We start from the raw sequence: 23146 nt of genomic DNA, 5'->3' as shown, positions 1-23146 counted from the left end.
TCCATAGTTACGTAGTACATCCAAACAAGATGAATTGTGCCGAGTAAAGAGCTGGAAGTTGAGATAATACATGGTACAATTTGAAAAGGTGACATGGCCGCATCGATTAGAAGAGAACTGCGAGCGATATTGTCGGCAAGCAGACATGGACGTTAAGGAGGCTGGACGATAGATGACCATTCAAACATGAATGGCTGTATGCGATGCCTATTAACATCACGCGAGACAATGATACCCTATTCCCTCAACATCACATCTTGTGTAGATAATGTACGTTCTATAATTCAATGCCTTTACATTAATGCATAGGTATCTATCTATTGAATCCAGCATCCTCATAACAGCATCACTTGTAAAATTCGCATCCATCCCATGATATACGCAGTCGCTCACAGCAAGATATTGACAGTGCTGCATCATAAACTCCAGAAACGCCCACCCTCCAAGGCGTTGCATCATGACAATCGCATTAGGCACGCAATACTTTTTCCTTCTCTATATCATTGACAGAAGCTAGTGCTCCTCCACGGAACAGTTGGGGTGCACAATATAGACGATCTGGCCGTGTGCTGAAGAGCTTGCTTCGCCATCTGTAAGACCCTCGCCACGAAGAGCCATGAGATAGTTGTCCTGGATACCGAGTTAGTTTTGTTCTTGAAACGAGCGACCGTCGTGTGACTCACCTTGACCATCTTCTTGAGCACCATATTGGCCAGGGACTTTTCGCGATGGTAGTCTTCCTCGCCCTCGAGCTCATCCTCCTTCTGCTCGAGGTACCAGTTAACCAGCTCCTCGCCAGCGATACCTTCCGCATTGGCAGCCTCGCCCTCGTATATGCGCTGCACAAACAGGTTGACCATCTTGACATAGTTGTCATAGGTAATTGTTTGCTTCTTCTTCTCGGGTGCAACGCTGCTTCGGCCAGGTTGCTCGTCCTCATCCATTACCTCGTCACCCTCTTGATCACGGCCCTGAGCAGCATCCGCGGCGCGAAGGAGCGTCTCAGCATCCTCTAGAGGCTCTTCATCATAGACCTCAACATCATCATGTTCGACCGAGATGATACTCTGGCGCAGAAGGTTGTAGGCTTCCACGACCATATCAGTACTAATCTCCTCGACACAATTGACCTTGGCAATGGCCTCCGAAAGACGAATCATACTCTCCAGCTGACGCACGGTGATTCGGTAAGAGTTCTTGCCAACGCCTCCCTGAGCATCATCGGCTCGAAGCTCCTTATACTTTTCGACGAGGACTTCTTTGGCCTCCTCAGTAAACTCGGGTCGGAAAGTCTTGGCGAAGCGGATGTATCGTTGGAGCTGTTCTGTGCTGAACTCGGGCTCCACGGCTTCATCGCGCAACTGGTGGATGCCGACAATGTGCTCTGCCAAGTGACGGTCAACCTGCTCATTGCACTCGTCGAGAACAACAAAGAAGAGATCGAAACGAGACATGATAGGCGCGGACATGTTGATGTTGGCGCGGAGAGTAGTCTTGCGGTTGTAACGACCACCGACAGGGTTTGCAGCAGCAAGTATACTTGTTCTGGCATTGAGGGTGGCTTGGATACCAGCCTTTGCGATAGAAATGGTTTGCTGTTCCATGGCTTCGTGGATAGCAACTTGATCTACGATGTCCATCTTGTCAAATTCGTCAATGGCACAAACACCGTTGTCTGCCAACATGAGAGCACCAGCCTCAATGGTGAACTCGCCCGTCTCCTCGTCCTTGACTACCGCTGCAGTGAGACCAGCGGCAGACGAAGCCTTACCACTGGTGTACACAGCACGGGGTGCGAAGGAGCAGACGTACTTGAGGAACTGGGATTTGGAAGTAGATGGATCACCAACGATACAGATGTTGATGTCACCTCGAAGCTGCATGCCTTCAGCAGTGCTCTTGTGAACACCTGACATGAGTTGAAGAAGCAGACCCTTCTTGACAACTTCGTGGCCGTAGACCATGGGAGCGATGGATTGGACAAGGCGCGAATAGATGTGATCGCCGTGCACCATGGCTCGAAGGTCATCAATTTCAGATGGGTTCATGGATGCCAGAACAGAAGCTTGGGCATCTTCCACGGATTGCTCAATGTCGTTGGCGGTGTTCGTTGTCAAGGAATTGACAACATCAGCTGCGCTACTGGCAGCAGACTGGCCACTTGACGAGGTGTCCGGGTTTACCATGCAAGCAAGGAAAGCAAGACGATACGTCAAGTCACGCACACCCAGAGCCTTGAGGCCACTGATTCCACTTCCACCAGCATCTGCTCCTCTGGGTGCATTGCGATCATCGCGAATAGCGGTCGGTCGCAGACCAGGAAGACCAAGTTGGCTAACATCAGGGACGACAATCAAAGCACCAGTAAAGATACACTTCTCTCCGGCCTTGGCGCGATCGACAATTTCACCTCGCAGAATAACGTCCATGGTTCGAGGCATGCTACCTGTAGGGATTTCGGAACTGTTCTCCTGAATTCGGACTTTCTGCCAATCAACAAAAGTACTACGTCTAATGTCGAGCTGCCAAGCCACGCGGTTTTGACATGTGGAGTTGGGGCATTGTGTAGGTTCAGTGTATCGGAAGGTTTGCTCGACGTTTGGAACAACTGTACGGCAGGCCTCGCAGTTGAATGTGGCCATGGACAGCTCGGGTCGGACTTCTGATGTTCGAGTGACGGTTCCAGAGATGGAAAGGAGTTGGCCAATATTGGTGGCTCGTAGAGCACGGACTCTGGAGACCAAGGGTAGGTTGTAAAAGGCGATTGAGAAGAGCTTGTCGGTTTGCTGATGCTCATTCTTACGGTGCGTCGACTCGGTCTCGCCGGAGGAGCCAAGATGGCTGGCTGCTGAGGTGGTGAGGTTGCTCGAAGCGGTGGGCTGGCGATGCTCACGGAAGTATGCAGGCTCGTACTTGGCGATCATGTTGTGTAAGGCGGCGGTGAGGAAGGGAAGGAAACGATAGTATTGGCGCATTACACCATCTGCTAGACTGCCGTTTTCATATGCAGCCAAATGTCTGTAGTCGACGTAGAATGTCGAGAGGGCATATGTGCGCATGCCTTTGATCTGGGCGACATAGTACTTGTCTGTAGTGACTGCGCTGGGTGTCGGGGCACTCGGTGTGGGAGCGCTGATGGGGTCCTCTTGAAAGCTGTTGTTTGGGAGTATACGTTAGTTCGCTGTTTCCATATCTCGGAGGAGAGCATTCATTGTGCGTACTTCTCGATGAAGGACTCAAAGTGTTCCTGTACCAGCAGGCCAATTCTGTCCTCCACGCGGCTAATCTCAGCAGTATTGTTGATTCGTGAACTCTTGGGAACCTGGTCATCTGCAAAGCCATCGCCCTCATCATCACTAGGAGCTCCTCCCATGTTCTCTGAAGGAGGCCCTCGTGGGCGTGAGGCGGAAGACGAGGGGAAGCCATAGTTGCGTCTAGGGGTTGCAGCAGCCCGCGAGGGGGCATCCGACATCATGAAGCCAGCATCGCTGGAAGGAGTAGCCATTGCCGCGGATAGTTGTAGCGATCGTCTGTATAGGGTATCGAAAGGAGAGGTGGTGATACACTTTCTGTGGTTGATTGATTAATTGTTGAATATCACCGTATCGAGGGGGGAGATTTTAGTTGCCAGGGCAAAGGCACGGGCGCTGTGGGGTTATCCTGGAAAGGCGCTACAGTTTAATAGGGAGACGCGCTCTGACGCGTCGAGGGGCTATTAAACTCGAAGCCTCCCGTTCGCTTCAAAAATGAACAAAGAGAAGACAACAAAAATCATCAAAAATAAAAGAAAGAGACACTTGAAGAGTAAAGACCGATGATTGAGATAATTTAAAAGGAAAGAGAAGGAAGAGAAGAAAGAAGAAACATCGGCATCGGACGGTGACTATGGGGATGGCGGAGGGGTTGGCAGGAAGTTGTTTGATGGTCCATTATAGGTTGGCCATGGACCAGCCGCCACATCCTCCGCGATTAAAGAGGAGTTTCCCATTCCTGCATCTATTTCAGCCTGGGTCACTACCGGTCTTGGGTAACCTGGCTCCTAGTGGGTCAGGTACGTCGTCAGGAGGGCCAGAAGTTCGGTGAGGTCGGCTTCAGCTGTCATGTTGGTAGTATTGCGTTACTCTCGTTATTGTGGTTGTTGGTAGTGTTGTTTGTTGTTTCTTGGTTATGCATCGAGAGGAGAAGACTAAAGTTAAAAAAGAAAATGGATTGCACAGCATGAAGTGCGGTTGCTGCCCGCAGGTGCAGTCGGACGAAGAACCTCGCCGGCAAGAAGCAACAATCTGGGGAAACAACCCACCAAGGATTTTATGAGACAGATGCAGTGGCTGCTAAGTCAAATCTTTCGAAAAATGCGTCTATTGCTGTATACTCTATACAAGACATGGGCATGGAAGACTATTTCGAAAACATTCGTTCCTTTCTTTACTAATAACGACATAACACTAGATATTGCTGTGGCCCCAACAGTAAGTCGACGTAAGTCATACTAAAGCTGGCACTATCTTCTCCTTAGAGAAGAGTAACGGCAACATGCTCATGTTGATCTCGCCCAAAAGAATCTGTACGGCAATATAAATCTTATCATTCTCCAGAAACAACTACAAACCCCTGGTATTGCTTCGCCTCGAAAGACATGCAACAACTAAACTATCTATCGTACTCAACAGTAGCAAACTTCTATGCCAGGAGGTACAGTATAACGGGGAGCCGTGTAGATCTTCATTAACGGGCTGGCCTGGTGAATATCTCATGCTATTTGTGAATCCCAGTAGTCGTTGTGTACATAATGCACCTGCTTGGAAATTTTGATGCGATCATGTATGAGAACAATGTAATTTCCAGTTTCACTGCGTAATAATGTCTTCAGTCTAGCTTGGGAAGAAGAAACAGTTTCAAACTTGATGCTACCAACTCTTGTAAACTTTCAAATCGAATGCTGAAATTATCGTCTCGCATCGACTGGCTCATTTTATAAGCCTCGGTGAGGACTTAGGCAGCTCGTTTCGATGGCGATCGATATAGGTAACCTCTAATGCGAGCCCCATCGTTGCCGGTTTTATATGTGTGACATACAAGGAACTAGACGCTGTCACAAGTCGGTCGCTACCTAGGTACCGACGATAAGGTTGGGCGTGGGTTAGCATCTCGAGCTACTTCACGACCTCAAATTTACCGTTGGATCTTGGAAATTCAAGTCTCTCTAAAATAGTAATAGTCCCGTACTTCTAATTCTTGTGGAACTTTAGTTAGTTTTACGGTGACCTCAGTATCTGGCATGAAATGCGATCAATCAAAGTCACAATACATTATTGTAAGAAATTGCATGTAGACATCAGCAACTCGCAAAGTCGACATCAGAGTATCAACATCGTAGAAAATGAAAACTTGAGAACACATAGGGTGGAAAAGCAAAGCCAAAGATAAAGATCGAGGCAGCCACGAGCTGGGACTTATGCCCAAGATCTTGTTGTGACTAGATCTATAGCTTCGTTAAATGGGCATCTTTAAGTTGCGACAACCGAGTGATGATTGGTCTAATATGGGACTGCCGCACGTGGGGTTCAGCGGCCCGCGGGACAAGGTTCACAAGCGGGAAATCACGTGGTGAAGTCCGCACCTCACAAAAAGCGACACCCGAACTTCAACATTAGAATTAATCATGAGAATTTATGTTATACAGACAAGCGAAATTTAACATAGAAAGAAGAGTCCACGATATTTAAATCGGCTTCAAGGAAACATTGTGAAGAAACACATTCGCTTAGAAGCCAGACACCTTGGCCATCACATGTGGGCTGTAGCTTGTTTGCTGGGGCGGGGCGCTATAGCTCTGATGGAGATACCTAGTAGACACTGATGTTTTGTCGTTGCGATATTGCGGCCTTACTTCTGACATGGGTACTCTGCTGCAACTCGGTGCCATACTGTCGACATCGTGCGTTTTCTCCTTTTCCCTGCTGGCACTGTTTTTATCACGTTGTAACTACCCTCGACAAGCTCTGTGGATTGACAGGGACACCTCATCCGTACTATGTATGCTGAATCCGGTTGGTCTTGTCAATAGCACAGCAATAACCCATGTTTGTTTCAAAACTTGATTACTTCAGACAAAGCCTCCACTGGCGATGTCCCTCTGATCTAGATCCGTGAGCGCTCTCACTTGGTGGACACCCAAAAATGATGCCGGTGTGCAAATGTTGCTCCGCAGACAACACCACACGCCGGGGGGGATGGCACAGAATGAGGTAGGGCAGACAAATCTGTACATTCAACAAAGACCATCGAGGTCCGGCTAACACCATCCTAACACCATCAAAATAGAACGTAATTTACAGGGTTCTTCGATATTCCTGTATAGTATGCCCTTTATTGTGGCAACAGCGTTAATGCGCACTAGTTCTGCCACAACATTCACCATGACAAAACCGGTTCTCAAGAGGTAAACAGTTGGGGTGGTAGTAACGATGACGATAGGGAGAGTTCCAAGGATCTCAAAACAAAAGGTCAAGCTACATACACATCCCTCATGCCTGGATTATTATTCCCTTTGCGTATATACCTACATTTAAATCGCTAAAAGCTAACTTAAACGCATCCGACTTACCCGCACGTGTCGTCAAAAACAGCACCCAAGCATAATGCATTTGTAAAAAGTTGCTCCGCCCAGACACAGCCAAGCCAAAGACATAAACAACGACGTGAAACACATGCACTTCAGAGTTCATCTAGTCCAACGGTCAGCCCATCTCAACGACATGCCGTTGAACGGTACCACAGCGGGCACTAGGCCCATACATACGACATGCAATGCAATACAACACTAGTAGTATAGCGCGCCAGTAAGGACTCGGGACTCGAGATCATTCTGTAACTAGTAACGTTAACATCCTCTAAAGTTTAGAGTATTATAACGGATCAATAGCCTAAAAGTTTAACTGACTCGTCTCTTATGCTTCGAGTGACTAACTTTTCTAATACCCTGGCTGGTCCTCAAGTCATCCTATCTACATCCCTTGATAGAATAATTCCAATGCAGGGTCCTTGTGACACTCGGCACGCCCGTCAACTGCCACGCGCAACCTCAGTGCATGCCTCGCAACGTTTCTTGATTGCACCACTACTACCCACCAACAACGATCAATAACTCGAGTCACCTAGCAACGAAAGATCCATATCGTTTACTCGCATGACAACGTCTCCATCGGAATGGTACCGTGATGCTTTATGACTTTCCAAGATTATAATTATCCGCTATTCTAGTGGTAATTTGCCTGCAAGAATGATGTACATTCCTCTGTTTCCCTGACCCATATGCAAAAGAACAACGCCTGCCTGTCTACAAATGCTGAAACCAGTGTGGGAAAGATGAAGAGAGCCATAGAGAAACAATGGCGTCCGAATGCACACAGAGGGTATAATGCCTATTGATCAAAATCCATCCAAAACCAGATATATCCCAGCAGCTAGGGTGTTAACTCGTAAATAATAATCAAGAGCCCCACGAAAAGTCCACTGACATCCCTTCGTATCCATAAACCATGTCAGGTCATCCCATCTATCCTGTAAACATTGACCAAAAAAAAAAAACCAAAGTCTCTATCGTGTAGACCCAGTAACAAACGCATGACCGTAGAGATAAGAGAAGACATAGAAAAATAGGTGACAAGTCTATACCATACCGTACGTGACCGGGAGTAGCATCTTGGTGGACAAAAAGTGTCATGGGTAACCAACAATAACAGAAAAGCTCAAGCATCAAAGAAGCTGCAGTAGAAGGACGCCTAGAAACGTCGTGCACAAGCTCGAGATAGTGTAGTGTAGGTGGCGTATGGCTGTTGGTGGTGGTGTCGCGTGATTGGATAGGCCGACAGGTGATCCCTGCTTTGCGCTCGACGGATCTACCCGCCAAGTCATGGTTGGGCCCTAGACAGCTAGCTCCAATTGACCATGGGGAGGGGTGGTGAAATGATACTGTAGAGTCCCCGTACTCTGTCCGCATGACCACTCTTGCCCACACGCTAGAAAAAGAGTGAGTCAAAGAGTTGCGATAATCCCCGAAGGAAAAGGGCCCGACCCGTTGATCCTTTCGCAGATATCGCCGGAAGCTAGACGACACAGGGTGCAGCGCCTCGAGCATCATCGCAGCTGCACGTCCAATGGCGCCATCATCAACGGGAGCATTGAAGCAAACATGGAGCTGAAAGGGCTGCTTCGAGAGAACATGGTGCCTGGCCGGCGTCTGTCATTGGTATGCGCCACAACACCTGACTCTTCCCCACGACCCTCTTCACAATGTTCACGAGGCTGCCCAATACAACCTCTAAACACAACACGAGCATCCATCCAGTGGTCATCAGATATGACCTGGGCGACAAAGCGCCACAGCCTTTCATGCTCTGGGTGCAGGTTCGCCATAGCTTGTTGCCCCGTACACTGGCTGAGCTGTTTGTGATGTCAAACTGGGATAGCTCTCAGGGTATGTTGCAGGCGTAGGGTCCCATCGTGGAGGCGTCGCAGTTGGTGGATGATGGCTCAGTGGGGTGTGTAAGCCGCTTGTCCCGTATCCGCCTCGGCTGTCGTAACTCGAGACTGCTGGTAAAGGTGTTGTGTTGATACGTAGAGGCGGCTGTTGTGGGCTGTGATGGCGAAGTCCAGGACTCAATGTGCGAGAGGCGGCCGAGTAACCCGGAGGGGCTGTTGTGTATGGTGTCCAACTAGGCTGGGATCCAGAAAGTGATCGTGGCGATGGTATTGAGTCGTGGTGTTGAGGAAGAGAATACTGCGGATGGGGGTCAGGGTGTGTTGGACCCATGCTTTGTCCTGGAGGCGTTGGCAGAGGTGCATAGTGGCCGTTGGGGTGGCTCATCATGCTGGGCGGCGCTACAGTGCTGCTAGGACTAACGCTATACTTTCCGATGATCTTCTTGAGGGCCGACTCGAGAATCTTCCAGGGAAACACCTTGACATCCTTCTCGATGTTGCGGGGTTTGGGGTTGGGGAAGCCCATAATAATCTTGAAAAACTCCTCGCTGTCGGGCTTAGCCTTGGACACGGTCTGGGGGTGGAATCCTTCCAAGTTGCGACGAATACGGTTCTTCTCCTCGACGCTGAAACGGGCCGGCGCGGCAACAAGCTGCTCGAGGAGATAGATAGTGTCGACCGATGTGACATAGCATTCACCTTTCTCGGCCCACCATATGCAAGAAATGCAGATACTGTTAGGTGGTCGGTCGTTGATGCTTACCGCCTGGCAGGTGGCGTTGACGGTTGATCCTTTTTGTGTCTTGCGGAAGAGTACAATCCGGCGACGATTGGTCCACTCCTCTGAATTCCAGTTCTCGGCCATTGTTTCCAGCTTACCGGAAACCTTGAGAATTGCTTTGCCAGAGTATAGTGAGATAGGGTGGTAGCTGGAATTGTTGCCAGTGTTGGCAGCGATGGTGCTTGTTCGAACTAGTTGAGGCGCGCCGTTGGGTTGAGACGGCGAGGACATACCCAGAGGCGTCAGAGGTGGACGTCCTACCAACGAAGCATCCAAGCCTGACGGTCCTCGACCAGTACTGCCCAATGTACTCGGATAAGGGCTCCATCCAGCCGTATGACGACGGTGATAGTGAGGGTCCGTGAAGCTCGTGCTTCTGCTGTAAGTGCTAATCATTTCGTTGTTTGCTTGCGGGAATGCACTGGCATACTGTCCTTGATGCGGTGGATATTCATAGGTATTTGTACCAGACTCTGCTGATAGCTGAGGTTCACCTTTAGGTGAGGTACTCGGCTGATCCATACTAGGGGCAGGTGCCGTGTCCTCATGCTTAGGCATCTTGGTTGACCTCGTGATGTCATCCCCCGACCCTTCAAGATACTGAAAAGTACCAACGGGAATGCGAGAAATTTCGTCTCCTGAAGGGCCATCAAGAACAAGTGACAGTGGCACATTGCTGCTTGCACAGTTTGTGACCAGAAATTGAGGTGCGTCTCCGCTGCAGCTGTAAATGAAGCCTGTGCTGTCTTGCAGGTCTCGGGAGACGTCTTGAACAGTGCACTTTTCTGACCCAAACACCAGAGACCACGTTGGCATCGGCGTCGATAGCAAAAACAAGTCGTACTGGGATGAAAGTTTGACATAAACCTTGGTTCCAAAGACACCTGTTGGAGGTTGACATGATAGAACAGTTGGTGCCGCCATACTAGGGGCAATGCCATATGCCACGGCCGCATTGTTGGAAGCGAAGGATTGCTGGTTCAGCTGGGCGAACTTGTCGGACTGTTGCTGAGTTGGATAATTCTGTGCCGGGTATTGTTCATAGCTCGTATCTTGGTATCGTGTCACGTCGTAACCAGCTGTAACAAGTTAGCCAAACAGTGAGCCACGTCCAGTACCAGCACTCCAACGCCACGGAGCTTCTCACGGCAGAGCTCCCACTTACCATGCATAGAAGGCAGCTGGGCCTTAGTGTAGGTTGCCATCTCCAAAAGCCTAGGAGGGGAGTCCCCTCTTAGGTCTCCTCCTCCGTTCTCTGCTCGGGCAGCTTCTTCGTAACGAAGCGCGATGGTGTCAGGCGATTCAAGCCTGTCGTCGACTCCGACGATGATTGGCTTTTGCGGGTGGTAGTCAGGCTAGAAGATGTTGATGTCAGTGTTCAGAGTCCCGAAACAATAGGGACGAGGTTTTGTGGAAAGACAAGTAGATGTCGATGGAGAAAACAAGAAGAGAAACGCTCTGCGGGTTTGTGGGCGGCGATGAGGAACAAAAGGGATCCGTCATGTCACGGGAATACTAGAACAGGGTCTGGATTACAACTCACCTCGAAAAGCTTATAGGGAGGACACTGGAACTTGGAAGTAGACATCCAAGCTGGCAAGGAGGGAGACTGGGAATGGGTCTGTTCAGGGAGGAAAGTTGAGAATGTTGTCCAGTTGTCTTGGAGAGAAAGTGGTCGCAGTCGTAGTTCAGACCAGGTCTCGTCAAGGTCTTATGCAACGGGTCTGGGTCGACCAAGACAGTGATCGCTACGCGACTGTTGACTTTCGGAGATTTGATCTAACACAGGGTATGCGGTGGCATGCAGTAGTGATGTTGTTGGATGATTAGTATTGTCGGTCAAGCTCTCCCTTGACTTGCTTTTGCGTGCTGGAGGTGGCGCTTTGAAACAGATGAAGTGGATGGCGGGGATCCTACTGGCGAAGCTGAGAGGGGTAATCGTGGGTTCCGATCCAGCTCAGAGACACTTGCATTCCAGGAAAAGGGCGGAATCTGTTGTCTGGGAAGCGGACACTTTCCTGGATAAAGGGAGAATGATACAAGCTGGGGAAGTGAACTCGTTGACGCGGAAAGAGGTGCCCAGGTATGCGTGGCAGATTTGAATCAACAAGCCGAGAAACAATAATAAATAAAAGATTGTAGAGATATGCAATATTGCGTCTGAAGAATGCTGGATGTTGGGAGGATCCTGGAAACCGTTGTCAGGTTATTCCCATGTACAGGAAGACCAACGATGGCGTTGTTTTGCCACACAAGTTGCTAGGCTTCAAGGCAGGTTCATATCACAAAGAAGTGCGTACCTTGCAGACTTGATTCAGTGTGTAATCAATAAGAACAAGCTGAGACTAAGGGTCAAGCTTGTGTCTCCGAAGCCGTTGTACAGGTGGTTCAACTGCAAGGGCACTTGAGTCTGTTATGGTCAGTTCAGCTTCACTAACTGATGCTTAACAGTGTTAGGCTCGCAAGATCCCGAAATTCTATGGAGCTGGGACGGAGAAGGAAAGACAGACAGGCGGGTAACTGATTCAACACGGGTAAGTGAGTCGGTTTAGGCTTGAATAAAAGAAGGGCTTGTCGTGAGTGTCGATGTGACTGTCTGTAGGAGATGAGGGAGACCAAGTACGGAAGAGCATTTCTTTTGGGAGTGGCCCGTGTATGCGAGATATTTGCCCTGCGTCAAGGGGAGATAGTGATGATTCAGATGTTTCTTGGGAAAGTTTTCGACCAAAGGGCAGGGAGGCAAGGAAGAAGGGCGAAATAAAACCAGTAGCAAGCTAGAGCTTATGGACTGATGTATGTATCTATTCCATCCCTTCCTTTACAAGAAACCAATAAAGATGAAGAAGGCCTTAGTTAGGAGAGAAATGGAGACAAGGTGCCAGGGTAAGGGAGGGAGAGAGAAAGGTGCGTGGCCAGGCTACTTTTGGCCTTGGACATTGTCAAGTCGAGTCTGCGCGACCCTTGCCTGACGATCCCACCCCCACTCGCCTATCTAAAAAGTAACACGGAGGGGAGGGAATAGAAATGAATGAGCATACGGATGGATACATTTGGAGTCAGATAGCAATAGTGTTGTCCTCGCAGCGCAGTGCATGGCACATGGGGCTAGACAAAGCAAGGTAAGCGCAATGCTTGAGGGAAAGGTCAAGGATATGGCATTTGCGGAGGCTAGGAATCAACCACCTTGGCCGTTATGCCAGATCCTCGAGTGTCTCAAAGCCTCCTGCAAGGGTGACGGCAGCGTCAACTGGTGGGGAGAGGCATCATGGGTTCGGGAAATGGTGGAGAAGTTTGGTCTAAGTCGTTTTTGTGTGCCAGGTGCTAACCCATCCGAAGGAAGCATGACTTGAAGTCTGAAAGAAAAGCTTCATCATCTGCTACACAAACAACATCTTTGCTCCTTCACCATTTACCCACACACATCCCGAAGTCTTCAGGACCCAGTCAGCCATTCACTGAGAGAGGTGGCAATAGACAGACACCACATATCCATGACAGAAAGGGCTATGGGAAGCCATGATACACCCCTCTTTGACGAGACGTTACAGACCATTCATGAGAGACTTAGGAATAGGAAGGAAAAGAGGCATACTAGCCCCAAATGGACATCTCTTTTGGAAGCATGTCCCGGCTTAACTGGAGCGCACCGAAAAAAAGAAAAGGGAATAATTTGGGAGCCCGAGTAAGAAAAATAAAATAAAAAAAAGAATGGTTTGTATACGTGCCTGGACAATATGGATGTGTGCGTAATGCGTGTGCGGTAGTCAATCGGAAGGCCTAGGGGGTGTCGTTAGTCGTCTGAGCCAGTGATTGGTCGACTTTCGAAGAGGGAATCAATAGTGGTTGTACAGGGGTGCCGGTAATGTGTAGCGCACGGCGTAGGCGGCATCAGCTGGATATCCAGGGCAAGCCAAGATCGTTCCAAGGGCAGAAGAGCTCTACCCAGTAACAGTCCTGGAACTCAAGGGAGTCAAGGCCTAAGTGAGGGTCTTGTCCAAGAAAGGTGCGGTTCTAACCGTACTGGGTCCGCTCCCGCCTTCCCGTCTCCATTTGTTTTCTCTTTTGAAAGGTCCTCTAATGAGAGCTGTCGGGGTACCTTGCTTGTCCTGTGCTACTGCACAGGCCAGGCCAGGCCAGGCCAGACCAGACCAATCTCAATTCTTCTCCGATTTGTGTAAAGAATGTTCTGTTCGTCGCCAGGCGAAGCAAGGTATATATGCAAATGCAGGTGTAGAAGGGCATTATAGCAAAGTCGTACTCACCTCCAAAAGCAAGTCAGGAAAGGAGATCTTCGGGTACCGAACAACCGAAATTCAAGATCACCATACAGCGAGATTGCAATGGAGCTCGCTGTTCAGCTCGGTCTCCAACAAAACTCTGTCAAAAGAACAACTTCTCAATGTCAAACGACCACCACATACGTCAGTTGGCCGTATTCGCGTCAACGACCCAACTTTGTAGGGCACCACTTCAGTCGCTTCGCCAAGGTGAAGATGCCCCAGTAGGTCAGAACGGGCGTGTAATCGCCAGCAAAGCCGAAACAGGCTTGATACTGGCTCCCGGGAGTGCTCAAGTTCCGCGACGCTGAACAAGGATCAAGCCTAATCAAAATATGATCCCGGTCTGATGTCGTAGGATGATCAATGATCGCCTTGTCGGCACTCTTATGAGTCAAATCTGTCAACTGCATTTCAATTAGTCCGTCTCCTGTTGCTTTTTCTTGTCACGCTTCTCAACCGATGCTGGCCCCCAGCCATTCTTCCACGACAACGACTCGAGGCTTCACAAATGTGTGATAAAGAATCCAACGCCCGGGGCTTCTTTGTGCAATGCACTCTCAGGTTGAATGAGGCATGGGGAGAGACCAGAAGTAACAATAACAAAGCAAGGGGCGAGTGGGTGCACACGGGTTGTAGATTATTGAAGTTTCTCACACTGGGGCAGAACCCCTCGCAGTCAACAAATTTGGCTACGCATCAAGACGCCACCGCCGTCAACTCTTGGGCAAAGAAGGAGGTTTTGGAATACCAACAAGTGCTCTTGGTGCAAATCGAAGCGGAGACATGAAGGGGGGAAGCCCAGAGATGTGAACGGACAACACTAAAACGTGAGGTTATTATAAGCATACCTTAATTTGGTAGATTCTGGTAACTCCAAGTCCGAGCCTCCAGTATTCCTGGGTTCGATGTGCCTTGTCTCGATCTGCACTGACACACGCGAGGGGCCCTTACACGGCTGGGTTCGAATCGAGGGAACGAGTCGAAAGAGCGGGCTTTGTGCTTGAATTGAAGTGTTTATATCGGGGTCCTTACCACGCTGTTTATTTGATCGAGTCGAAAAACACACATTGATGCTCAAACGGGAGTACCGCTTATCTTATACGGCCTCGTTGCTTTTTGTTAGGAGGAAACGATTTTGTGTTCCCATCATAACAAATTGCATAATGAATGCGGTTGCATGACTACCCATCGCTACCGTCAAGCAGCGCAATGATACGAACAAGGATGTTCTGTACGAGCCATGTACTCAGTGTCCAGCTAAACATTTGATAAGAAGTTGGAGTGACTTGCAAGCCTTCACAGCTCTACCCGACCAGCCAAAGAGGGACTCGGTGCTCAGAAAAGCAGGCCTCCAGTGGTGAAGAACAGGCACGTACAGCACAGAATTGCCTTCCCCAACCACTTGGTACGCCAGCTGCTAGGGGTGGGTCACTATGATGATACTTCCAGGGTTTGGTTGAACAGAACCTTTGAGAGAGCGCCACCTCGGCTCTTGAAGGGCTCCCAGACATTCAACGGGAAAGCCAAGGGAATATCGCACTGCATATTGTGCCAGAGATTTATCAGAACTCACAGTACGAGTGTCCTGGGCAAAAGACAAGCCGGCCCTGAGAGGAGGTGCGGACGTGCGATCTGCACAGGGGGCCAGGATCCTCCCTCCAGGGGTGCACCAGCAGCTGTAGGGATCGTCCATGGTAACATTTAGCTCGGGCCTGCTGATCGACCAAGCGACCAAGCAAGACTGGGTTCTGAGATCCTGCAGCGTTGCAATTGGGATGCTAGCGAAAAGGATGGCGCGCGGGCCGCTCTTGAGGGAGCCGCCCTACAGCATAAAGTTTTTGGTGAACATGCTCTAATCCAAGGATTGGATCACAGCTAGTCCGGGTCACTTAATGGAGGGCTTTTGGATTTTGTCACAACCCTTTCGAGGAAGTGAAGATTGAAATTGATTAGCGTATTATTCCCTGCATAGTCTCCCCACCACACCTTCAAGGCCGAATCTCATCGGTCAATGAAGAGACTTGAGAGCTCAAATGCGTATATTTCGGTGCAACATCATGCCGGGTGCTCAAATAGAGGAGCCCACGACATTTTCCAGATAGGTGCTTAGAAAGGTAGCGTGGTGTGGCAAAATTCTGTCAAGGTGATTATGGATAACTCGATCCAAACCTCTGGCTTGGGTTTTGACGAGATGAAGCGGTTACCCGAAGCAAAACCAGGAAGTAATCTGTTCAACTCGACACTCGTGGAGGCGAAACACATCTCGTTCTGTTACCCCGCCTTGATCTCGCTGGTTCACACGTTGCAATGGTTGGTTAAGGGGCCTTGATGTGTCGAGCAAACCGGGGTGGGCGAGTGTTCACAAATCAATGTGAGCTGTCGCCCATTGCTTCGCTTGACAGCTGTTGCACAGTAGCCTGTAAGACATCTTCAGCGAGGGTTCACAGACATACTTGTCTCTACCCGCACCCAGTCGCATATTCTCCATTCTCAGCACAAGATGAGGTCTCTTATTCTAACGTCCACCACCTCTCTAATAAAAGCATATTCAGCGAGATCAGCTTGAAGTGTTAAGATTTGCATATGGTGGTCACTTGACACCATCCCGACAGCCAGGGTTAGATATTCAGAGTATGTTGCAGGGACTCGACACGTGCATGTCTCAGCGAATGTTCTGAAGAATAGACCAATTGAATACACGATAGACTCGAACGGAACTTGCAGAACGTTGAGTGAATACAAATAATCAAGTCAAGCCGTTGGTATCAGACATCGGGCGCCATGACTCATTCTACGACATGAGTGTCAGTAATAGGCTTGTTGCAACAAGCTCGAACAGAGGTTTTTTGAGTATCAGCTGCGAATTGCAGTGGAACATGAAACAGGCCAAACAATTTTGACCGCGCGCATGGCTTCTGAGACTCTGCTTCGATTGTATGGGGGCCTGCGAAGAGAATTACGTTGTGCGTTCGGTCAAGGTTAGTGGAAGCTCATCCTCTTTGTCTGAGCGCAGACAATAGCAAGGCCCGTGGGAATTGTATTGCACAATGGTCTCTCATGACTTTGCTATTGTTTGTCACAGCTGCTCGGTTCAGGCCGAAGGGAATCCCAACAGTCCACGTAAAAAGCCTGAGTAAGTAAACTGAGACAAGTATACAGTATAGGGGAACAGCTTATGCGATATCCTAGTCCTGGTAAGTTTAAAATCTTGTTACCATGTTTGAGCTTCTTACCCGAGAAAAAGCAAAGAGCATGTCTTGGAGCTGAGTGTCGGCACGCCAGAGTAACGTGAATGGTTTTCGGAGAGTGACAAAAGCCTCACGTTTTTAAGCTGTCGTAATCTTGAGACAACGAATTGAGCAGGATAGGTACATTGCAGGTGGAAAATAGGCGAGCGAGGGCTGGCGCCGATGAGGTTGGTGGTTCTCTAAGATCATGCAGGCCGTGTTGCACAAGCATCGCACATTGTACATTACAGATCTGGCACATTCCCTAACGTCGTCTTTTCCTGTCCTATCGCGCGGTATCCCTCGTTCTGGACAGCGTGGATGTGGTCTCACAGAGCTGCGCCTCTAAAACAGTATGTGCTTGTGTCGGTGAAGCTGCCAATGGACGACATGGTTGACGTATTACCAGCGTTGCAGGCTGATGTCGGTGCGGAAGCCCAGACGAACATCCTTATTCTAATCAACAAGGGGTGATTAGGGTAGTCGAATCTGCCAATGGCCGCGATGGTGATGAATTGATGAGCTCTTGCTAGAGAGTCGAAGTTCGCTATTAAACCCGTTTGGGGACGCGTTTGCGACTATTCTACCATTGGTGGTGTATTAAGTAGTCGATTTGATATTCAAGGGTCGACCAATAACGCGTTTTTGGAGAGTTCAGATATGATTCTTTGTTGTTGTAAATGAATACTTGGTAATTGAAAGTTGGCGTAATCCAAGTTCAACGCCGGTGGTAGTTAAGTTTACGGTTGAGGCAGGAGAGGCCGTTCTCCACTTTGTCCGTTTGCGTTCAATGTGCCTTCCTTCTCAACTCTGTACTTAGTTATCAATTGGAAGGTGCAACAACAAAATGTATTTCCGGTTTAATGTCATCTCTACTAGGTACTTCCCATTGACCAGCATATTGCAGCAAAACAAATCGTTCAAGTTGTCGTATATTTCTTCCACCTTACCCTAGACCTATAGCTCGAGTCCTGTGCTACTAACCTACGCGTGCATAAGAGGGAGATACTGCCCCAATATTAACCTTGCACAGCAGTAAATGGCGAATAAAAACGGTGGTGAAACCACTGACTACCTGTATTTTGGAGTTTCAATACGGTTCGATTCGGTATGGAACTGCAGCAGCAGTCTGGCCTGACCTGGCCTGCACAGCGCACTAAACAGCAAGGGTCCTCCCCCCGAACTTCTCCTCATCGGTGAGCTTCCAACCCGCAATTCAGTCGGCCAAGGAAAAAGAAAAGAAGCAGAAGTGGACATTCACTGTATCCGTACCTTTCTGTGATCGGCTGGAGTCGGCCATGCCGGGAACAGATTGATTGGTTGTACATGCAATATACATGTAGCATCCCGCGGAGGGGCGATGGATGATTTTCATGATCCAGATCCTAGCTCTCTTTACTGCACTGCACTCTACAGTTCTGCTCTGTAACTGTATCTATCCGCCCGCAGAAACTCGCTACTCAGTGTTACGATGTAGAATGCACACCCCTGCTTCCTACATTATACGGTCACGCAACAGGTGCTTCACGTTGTACTGTATGTATGTATGTATTGCACAAAAAGTGAAGAGATTGAGATATGTTGCACAAACCCGAAGGGGAGTGCTTCCAGTTCGGCGTTGGCCATTCACTCAAACTTTTATTATTATTGTAGTCTTTACATCTCAACCGCTAATTTACAGAGTTATCTCTAATTGCTCCCCTTACCGACAATAGAGAAGATAGGTAATTGTATGGATGCAGATGACGAACGAATGAGACTCAAGAACGTATCGGTACAATACCTCCTTGCAGCCGCTAACAAGGAATAAGCTTGCGCGACCGCAGACCTGGGACTGGCTATTCTAGTCTAGATAGTATGTAAGCATGTAGGTACTTTGCCCAGATTGCCAGTCACCAGTGTGAACTATAGACTCAAGGCCCTGGTTCATCAGACATGCAGCCTCCCGCCTCATACCTATTGATAACATGTCCTTGATGATGAAGCTTCAACACCGACGGGGACCCGGATAACATGGCAGCAATGATCTGATCTGATCTGATCTATCCATTTTATGCTTCAGCTGAGTTCGATAGTCCCGGTTCGATACGCCTGTAGTAAATGCACGTATCGCCAGGCCGATCCCTGTGGTACTAGCGACACGCTCGACTACAAGTCGTGTTCATGGACCAATTATGTTAGAGACCAATGATTCTTCCATGAACCACCAAAACGTTCATTATCGCATGGCTATGTAATGGATCGCCGGGACCAGCAATGTATCATTCTGATGTGTCGAATATTACCGACATTAATAGCTGTATTAAGCTGGGCATCTTTGCAGTGGGTTAGGGAGTGAGGCTGCTGACAAGGGTATTTCACACCGTAACAACGAAGAACAAAAAGCAAATCATACACACCTACTCCAAGTGTCGTGCATTTACTCTACATACATACGTACATACTTGTGCACTTTCAAAACAGGGACCCTCTCCGAATGACGTATTGAAGCTTGCGAATTTGGAGAGAGATATGATCTGAAACTGTACCTAGATAGAGTCTGGACGAGACACGTACATATCAAAAGCACTTAAGTTTTATTCCTCGGTAATCTTGTATACCACCTGGTCTATAGCATAAATTAAGATGAATACCGTCAAGTTAAGCTGACAAATGTGGACCGTGTGTATCAAGGACTGATGAGAGTACTGTAAACTGTTAGAGAGACATTATCTGATGGTAGTTTTCAACTAAATAATAAGCTGAGCTGCGATAAATCTCGTGGCCATCGCAATCGCACGTACAGTACAACGCAAACGTAACGGAGAGTTACGTCCGGAAAGTTATCTGCTTCTTTAACTTCAAGAACACCATAGGGGCAGGTTTATTCAGATCGTCTTCTCACTAACTGCGTTTGTTATTTTCAAAGGGCTGAAGCCGTAGAATAGGTTGCTGGCACGCATTACCACGAATAACAAGACGAGGATGGTATTCTAGAATCTTTAAGGCTAGCTAGTTGCTCATGAGACCTGCAGTTTCCTGTAATCATCATATGTAAACAATGACAACTACAACTAGCGATTGGTCGTGATAACAACTCCATCAGCCTAGTTCAGTTGACCATGGACGATCCTCAGCCTTAGAACCTGTAAGTACACTTGATACCATGGATGACTTCGTATATGTACAAACAGGAATACGGATGTTGTGCCTTCAAACAAGTAGACAGTCTACGCTAAACGTCTATCGTATCGAGAGACGGAATGATACGAATCAGGTTCTGACACGGCAACTTCCAGACCGACATTACGCACGAGTCAACGCATACAGTTAATCCATATATTTTCAGAAACTGGAATGGAAACTGAGGTGAACTCGAAAAGGCGGGCGGCCTGAGCGTCCTCGCAGAAAAAGCAAATCTCGTAGTTTCGCCATATTTCGAAAAAAAAAAAGCAAAGTTGAAGCAAAAGAACCAATAGACATGTTTCTGGATAAATTAACTATACTATGGTCTGCATACAAGGTCAAGCCTGTCATGGATATTACCGGATGAGATGGAGATGGGGCGTGGGGAAGACGACGATCTCTCTTCCTTTCAAGGTTTGGTTAGTCAGGGAGAGGGGGAATTTAAGCCTGGAAGCAATTGTTTTCTCTTTTTGTTTTAGTGAACGAACCAGGGAAGTTACTACCCGATAATATATCACATCGTATCTCATTGGGTAGGTCATCTTTCGAACTACTATTACTTCCACCGGACGCTATGCGCTTTGACGGACTGACAAGGCTGGATGGCTCAGGTGAGGCGCCTCTTTTTTTTTTTTTTTTTTTTTCCTTCACTAGAGAGGCCCCCTCCCCTAGAAAGACTAGAGAGTAGAGAGTACTAGAAGCCATGTGGTTTGGTCTAGGGTCAAGTTTTTAGTCAACTTTCCCTTCCTTTCCCGTTGTGCATTGACTATTTGGGGGCATTTCTGTTTTAAGCCGACTGCATATTGAAGCATCCATGCCGCGCATCCAAAGTGAGGTTACGGATATAGATACCGGGGATGAAGGAAATGAGGCCGAGAGGATCTTGGCATTGGGACTAATCTGTCCCTTCCGTCCGTTCTCCTTTTGTCTTGTCTTGCCTTGTGAGCGCTGTCTGGTCTCTACACAATAAGTGAGACACGGGAGTGTCAACTGGGGTCTCTGCTAAGTCAAGATCGGGACTGGACTACAGTTCACTTCTGATAAGTTACCGTTTAGATGAGAGACTAGATCAGTTCATCTTTATGTCATGTCAACTGTGCTGAGTTGTGCTGAACTTTACAGCGCATGCATACATGATACAACGCTGTCATCATACCACGGCCAGCATCACTTTACTTCACTCCCCATATCAATTGTAACTACACACGCAACTCCGAATCTCTGTATTATTACTACTGCACGCATGGACCCCAAAATGCAATGTTCGATCTGCCCTGATCTACAAAAAATGAGGCTGCATCCCCATGGCTAAGACTTGCATCTCGTCTCCCTTCCCTGCCCTGCCTGCCGGAGCCGTGTTGGTTTGCTTACACTTCTCAATTGGGCATGACCGTTGCTTCTCAGGTCCCCAACTTTGAAATACCCTCGTCAACTCATCTCAATCCTAGTCCCCTACCCACTTACTCATAGTACAGGCATCATGTGCATCACTTTGCCTCATGCAAATGAAGGTGTCCCCCTCCTCTCCAGAATTAATCTTCGCAAATCTAACCTCTTGTGAGACATGGCGCATCCGCATCTATGATTGGGCATCATTATATGCGTAGTATTGTAGGTCCTCTGCTCACCGCCATCTCAACAACACAATGGAGGGCATCCTGTTCCTTCTATGGCCTCATCTTGACCAATTCATCACATGCCCAGAATCACCAAATGGACCCTTTTAGGACGCCTGCCTACAATGCAATTGCAGATGCAGATATGCACATTCGAGGTATATTCCCATCTCTGTCTCCTGCTCTAGTGAGCGATGCTACCGCAGTGCTGCATCCCGCTTCCGAAATCAGAGATTATTGCATCTTGTTCATAGACGTGGTGACTCTTGTTTTGCCCATGAGACTCATTAGGATCTTCACCGCTCATAAAGTGACGAGTCTCGAACGCAACGTCTTGGAACCCGATGGATTGAGGCAAGACACTCATGGAATGTAATGCAAGTGGTGTGCATATGTTACAGATCTGTCTTTCGCTTATTCGTCGATGTTGGATGCATACTGAGATACTATATTTATTGAGGCTCTTTGGCGGTGAGGTCTGTGCTGTATTGTATTCGTTGATACTTCATCTTGGGTCTTGTGATGGCCTTTTGGGGACCAGAGTGGTGTGATATTTTGATACATGTGCATTTCCCTCTGCAGGCGTCTCGACTTTGCCGTAATGAAGCCGTAGTCCCATGCTTGACACGGGGCGTAAGTTGTTTGGCAACTTCCTCTACGTTCACTCATACTACAGATACTGTCATGGACAGACAAGCACGACTCTGACGCTGCCACAGGAAAGTCCGCAAGTTTCTGGCGACTACTGTAATCTGACTCCAGACGTTCCATGAGGTTGCCATCATTTGGCACGCTCATGAGGGAAGATCGCACTTGTGAGTCTCAGTATAGTATATGGCAGGTAGACTAAATCAAATAAGAGATGAAGACTGAATGCTCAATGTTGTCAATCAGCTATTACCCCTGTGTGCCCCTTTATTCCGAGAGTCTGATAATCTGTGAACGCACTCATAAAGACGGTAACCTCAAAGAACAACTTAGCCAGCCATGCTGGACATGCTATTAGTTTCAAGTACACATAGTATGATGAGATTCTCTTGGCCTTCGTTAGCCTTTTAACTGTTCTATCACCGAATGTAATGACAGACATTCTCTCATCATCACCAGTGTAAAACTATGCTACCATTCGCCTTCACATACTTTGAATCGTTAATTACTTCGTACATTACTATGGACAGCGTTGCTCAGTGTACGAAGCAGATTGATGGCCAAGGCAAAGATAAAGAACCGATGGATATCCCCAGTACTATCTGCTTGCAAGTTATCATACAGCACACAATCACTCAACTCTTTGGCACTTGTCATCCGCTGAATTTGTATGATTGATCACTCATTTCTTTGACAAGCCTCATACGTACCCGTTGACTCAGTCAACGCGTAGAAAATCTCATCACTGCCATCCATCTGTCATCATGAGTCTCTCCGTAAGTCCATCATGGCTGTTTCTGGTTTCCAGGGCTTGTGCTGCATCTGATCCAGCTCCATCGTACAAGAATGCAAAAAAGTGAAATGAACAAAAAAGTAAACCTCATCACATCAATTATCGCGAACCCCCAGTCCCGACCTAAAGCAAAAGCAGGTCATTTGTATTTT

At 48.2% G+C, this 23146-nt stretch overlaps 4 protein-coding genes across 4 annotated transcripts; 2 read left to right on the top strand and 2 right to left on the bottom strand.

The window, feature by feature from the left end:
* Nucleotides 1–277: 277 nt before the first annotated feature.
* EDB82DRAFT_440579 (MCM2/3/5 family-domain-containing protein) lies at nt 278–3638 on the bottom strand. The gene is made up of 3 exons (XM_025731017.2): nt 3222–3638; nt 684–3153; nt 278–630 (listed from the first exon to the last, which is right to left on the bottom strand). Exons 1-3 carry the CDS (start codon nt 3503–3505, stop codon nt 514–516), a joined length of 2871 nt encoding a protein of 956 aa, XP_025590085.1. The 5' UTR covers nt 3506–3638; the 3' UTR covers nt 278–513.
* A 4629-nt stretch (nt 3639–8267) lies between these two features.
* Nucleotides 8268–11005, bottom strand: EDB82DRAFT_41020 (uncharacterized protein). Its single transcript, XM_025731018.2, has 3 exons — nt 10809–11005; nt 10431–10620; nt 8268–10344 (listed from the first exon to the last, which is right to left on the bottom strand). Exons 1-3 carry the CDS (start codon nt 10851–10853, stop codon nt 8393–8395), a joined length of 2187 nt encoding a protein of 728 aa, XP_025590086.1. The 5' UTR covers nt 10854–11005; the 3' UTR covers nt 8268–8392.
* EDB82DRAFT_470821 (uncharacterized protein) lies at nt 10910–12026 on the top strand (the record flags this gene model as incomplete). The annotated part of the gene is made up of 5 exons (XM_065607954.1): nt 10910–11054; nt 11096–11348; nt 11529–11557; nt 11717–11799; nt 11868–12026. 5 exons carry the CDS (start codon nt 10910–10912, stop codon nt 12024–12026), a joined length of 669 nt encoding a protein of 222 aa, XP_065465501.1.
* Nucleotides 12027–17832: 5806 nt separating this feature from the next.
* EDB82DRAFT_485911 (uncharacterized protein) lies at nt 17833–18523 on the top strand. Its single transcript, XM_065608250.1, has one exon. It carries the CDS (start codon nt 18137–18139, stop codon nt 18485–18487), a length of 351 nt encoding a protein of 116 aa, XP_065465500.1. The 5' UTR covers nt 17833–18136; the 3' UTR covers nt 18488–18523.
* Nucleotides 18524–23146: the final 4623 nt, after the last annotated feature.

This window comes from Fusarium venenatum, assembly GCF_020744135.1.
Source record: "Fusarium venenatum strain MPI-CAGE-CH-0201 chromosome Unknown EDB82scaffold_1, whole genome shotgun sequence".
NCBI classification, from domain to species: Eukaryota; Fungi; Ascomycota; class Sordariomycetes; order Hypocreales; family Nectriaceae; genus Fusarium; species Fusarium venenatum.
The sequence above is the reverse complement of the archived record's forward strand: the minus strand, read 5'-3'. Positions and strand labels throughout refer to the sequence as shown.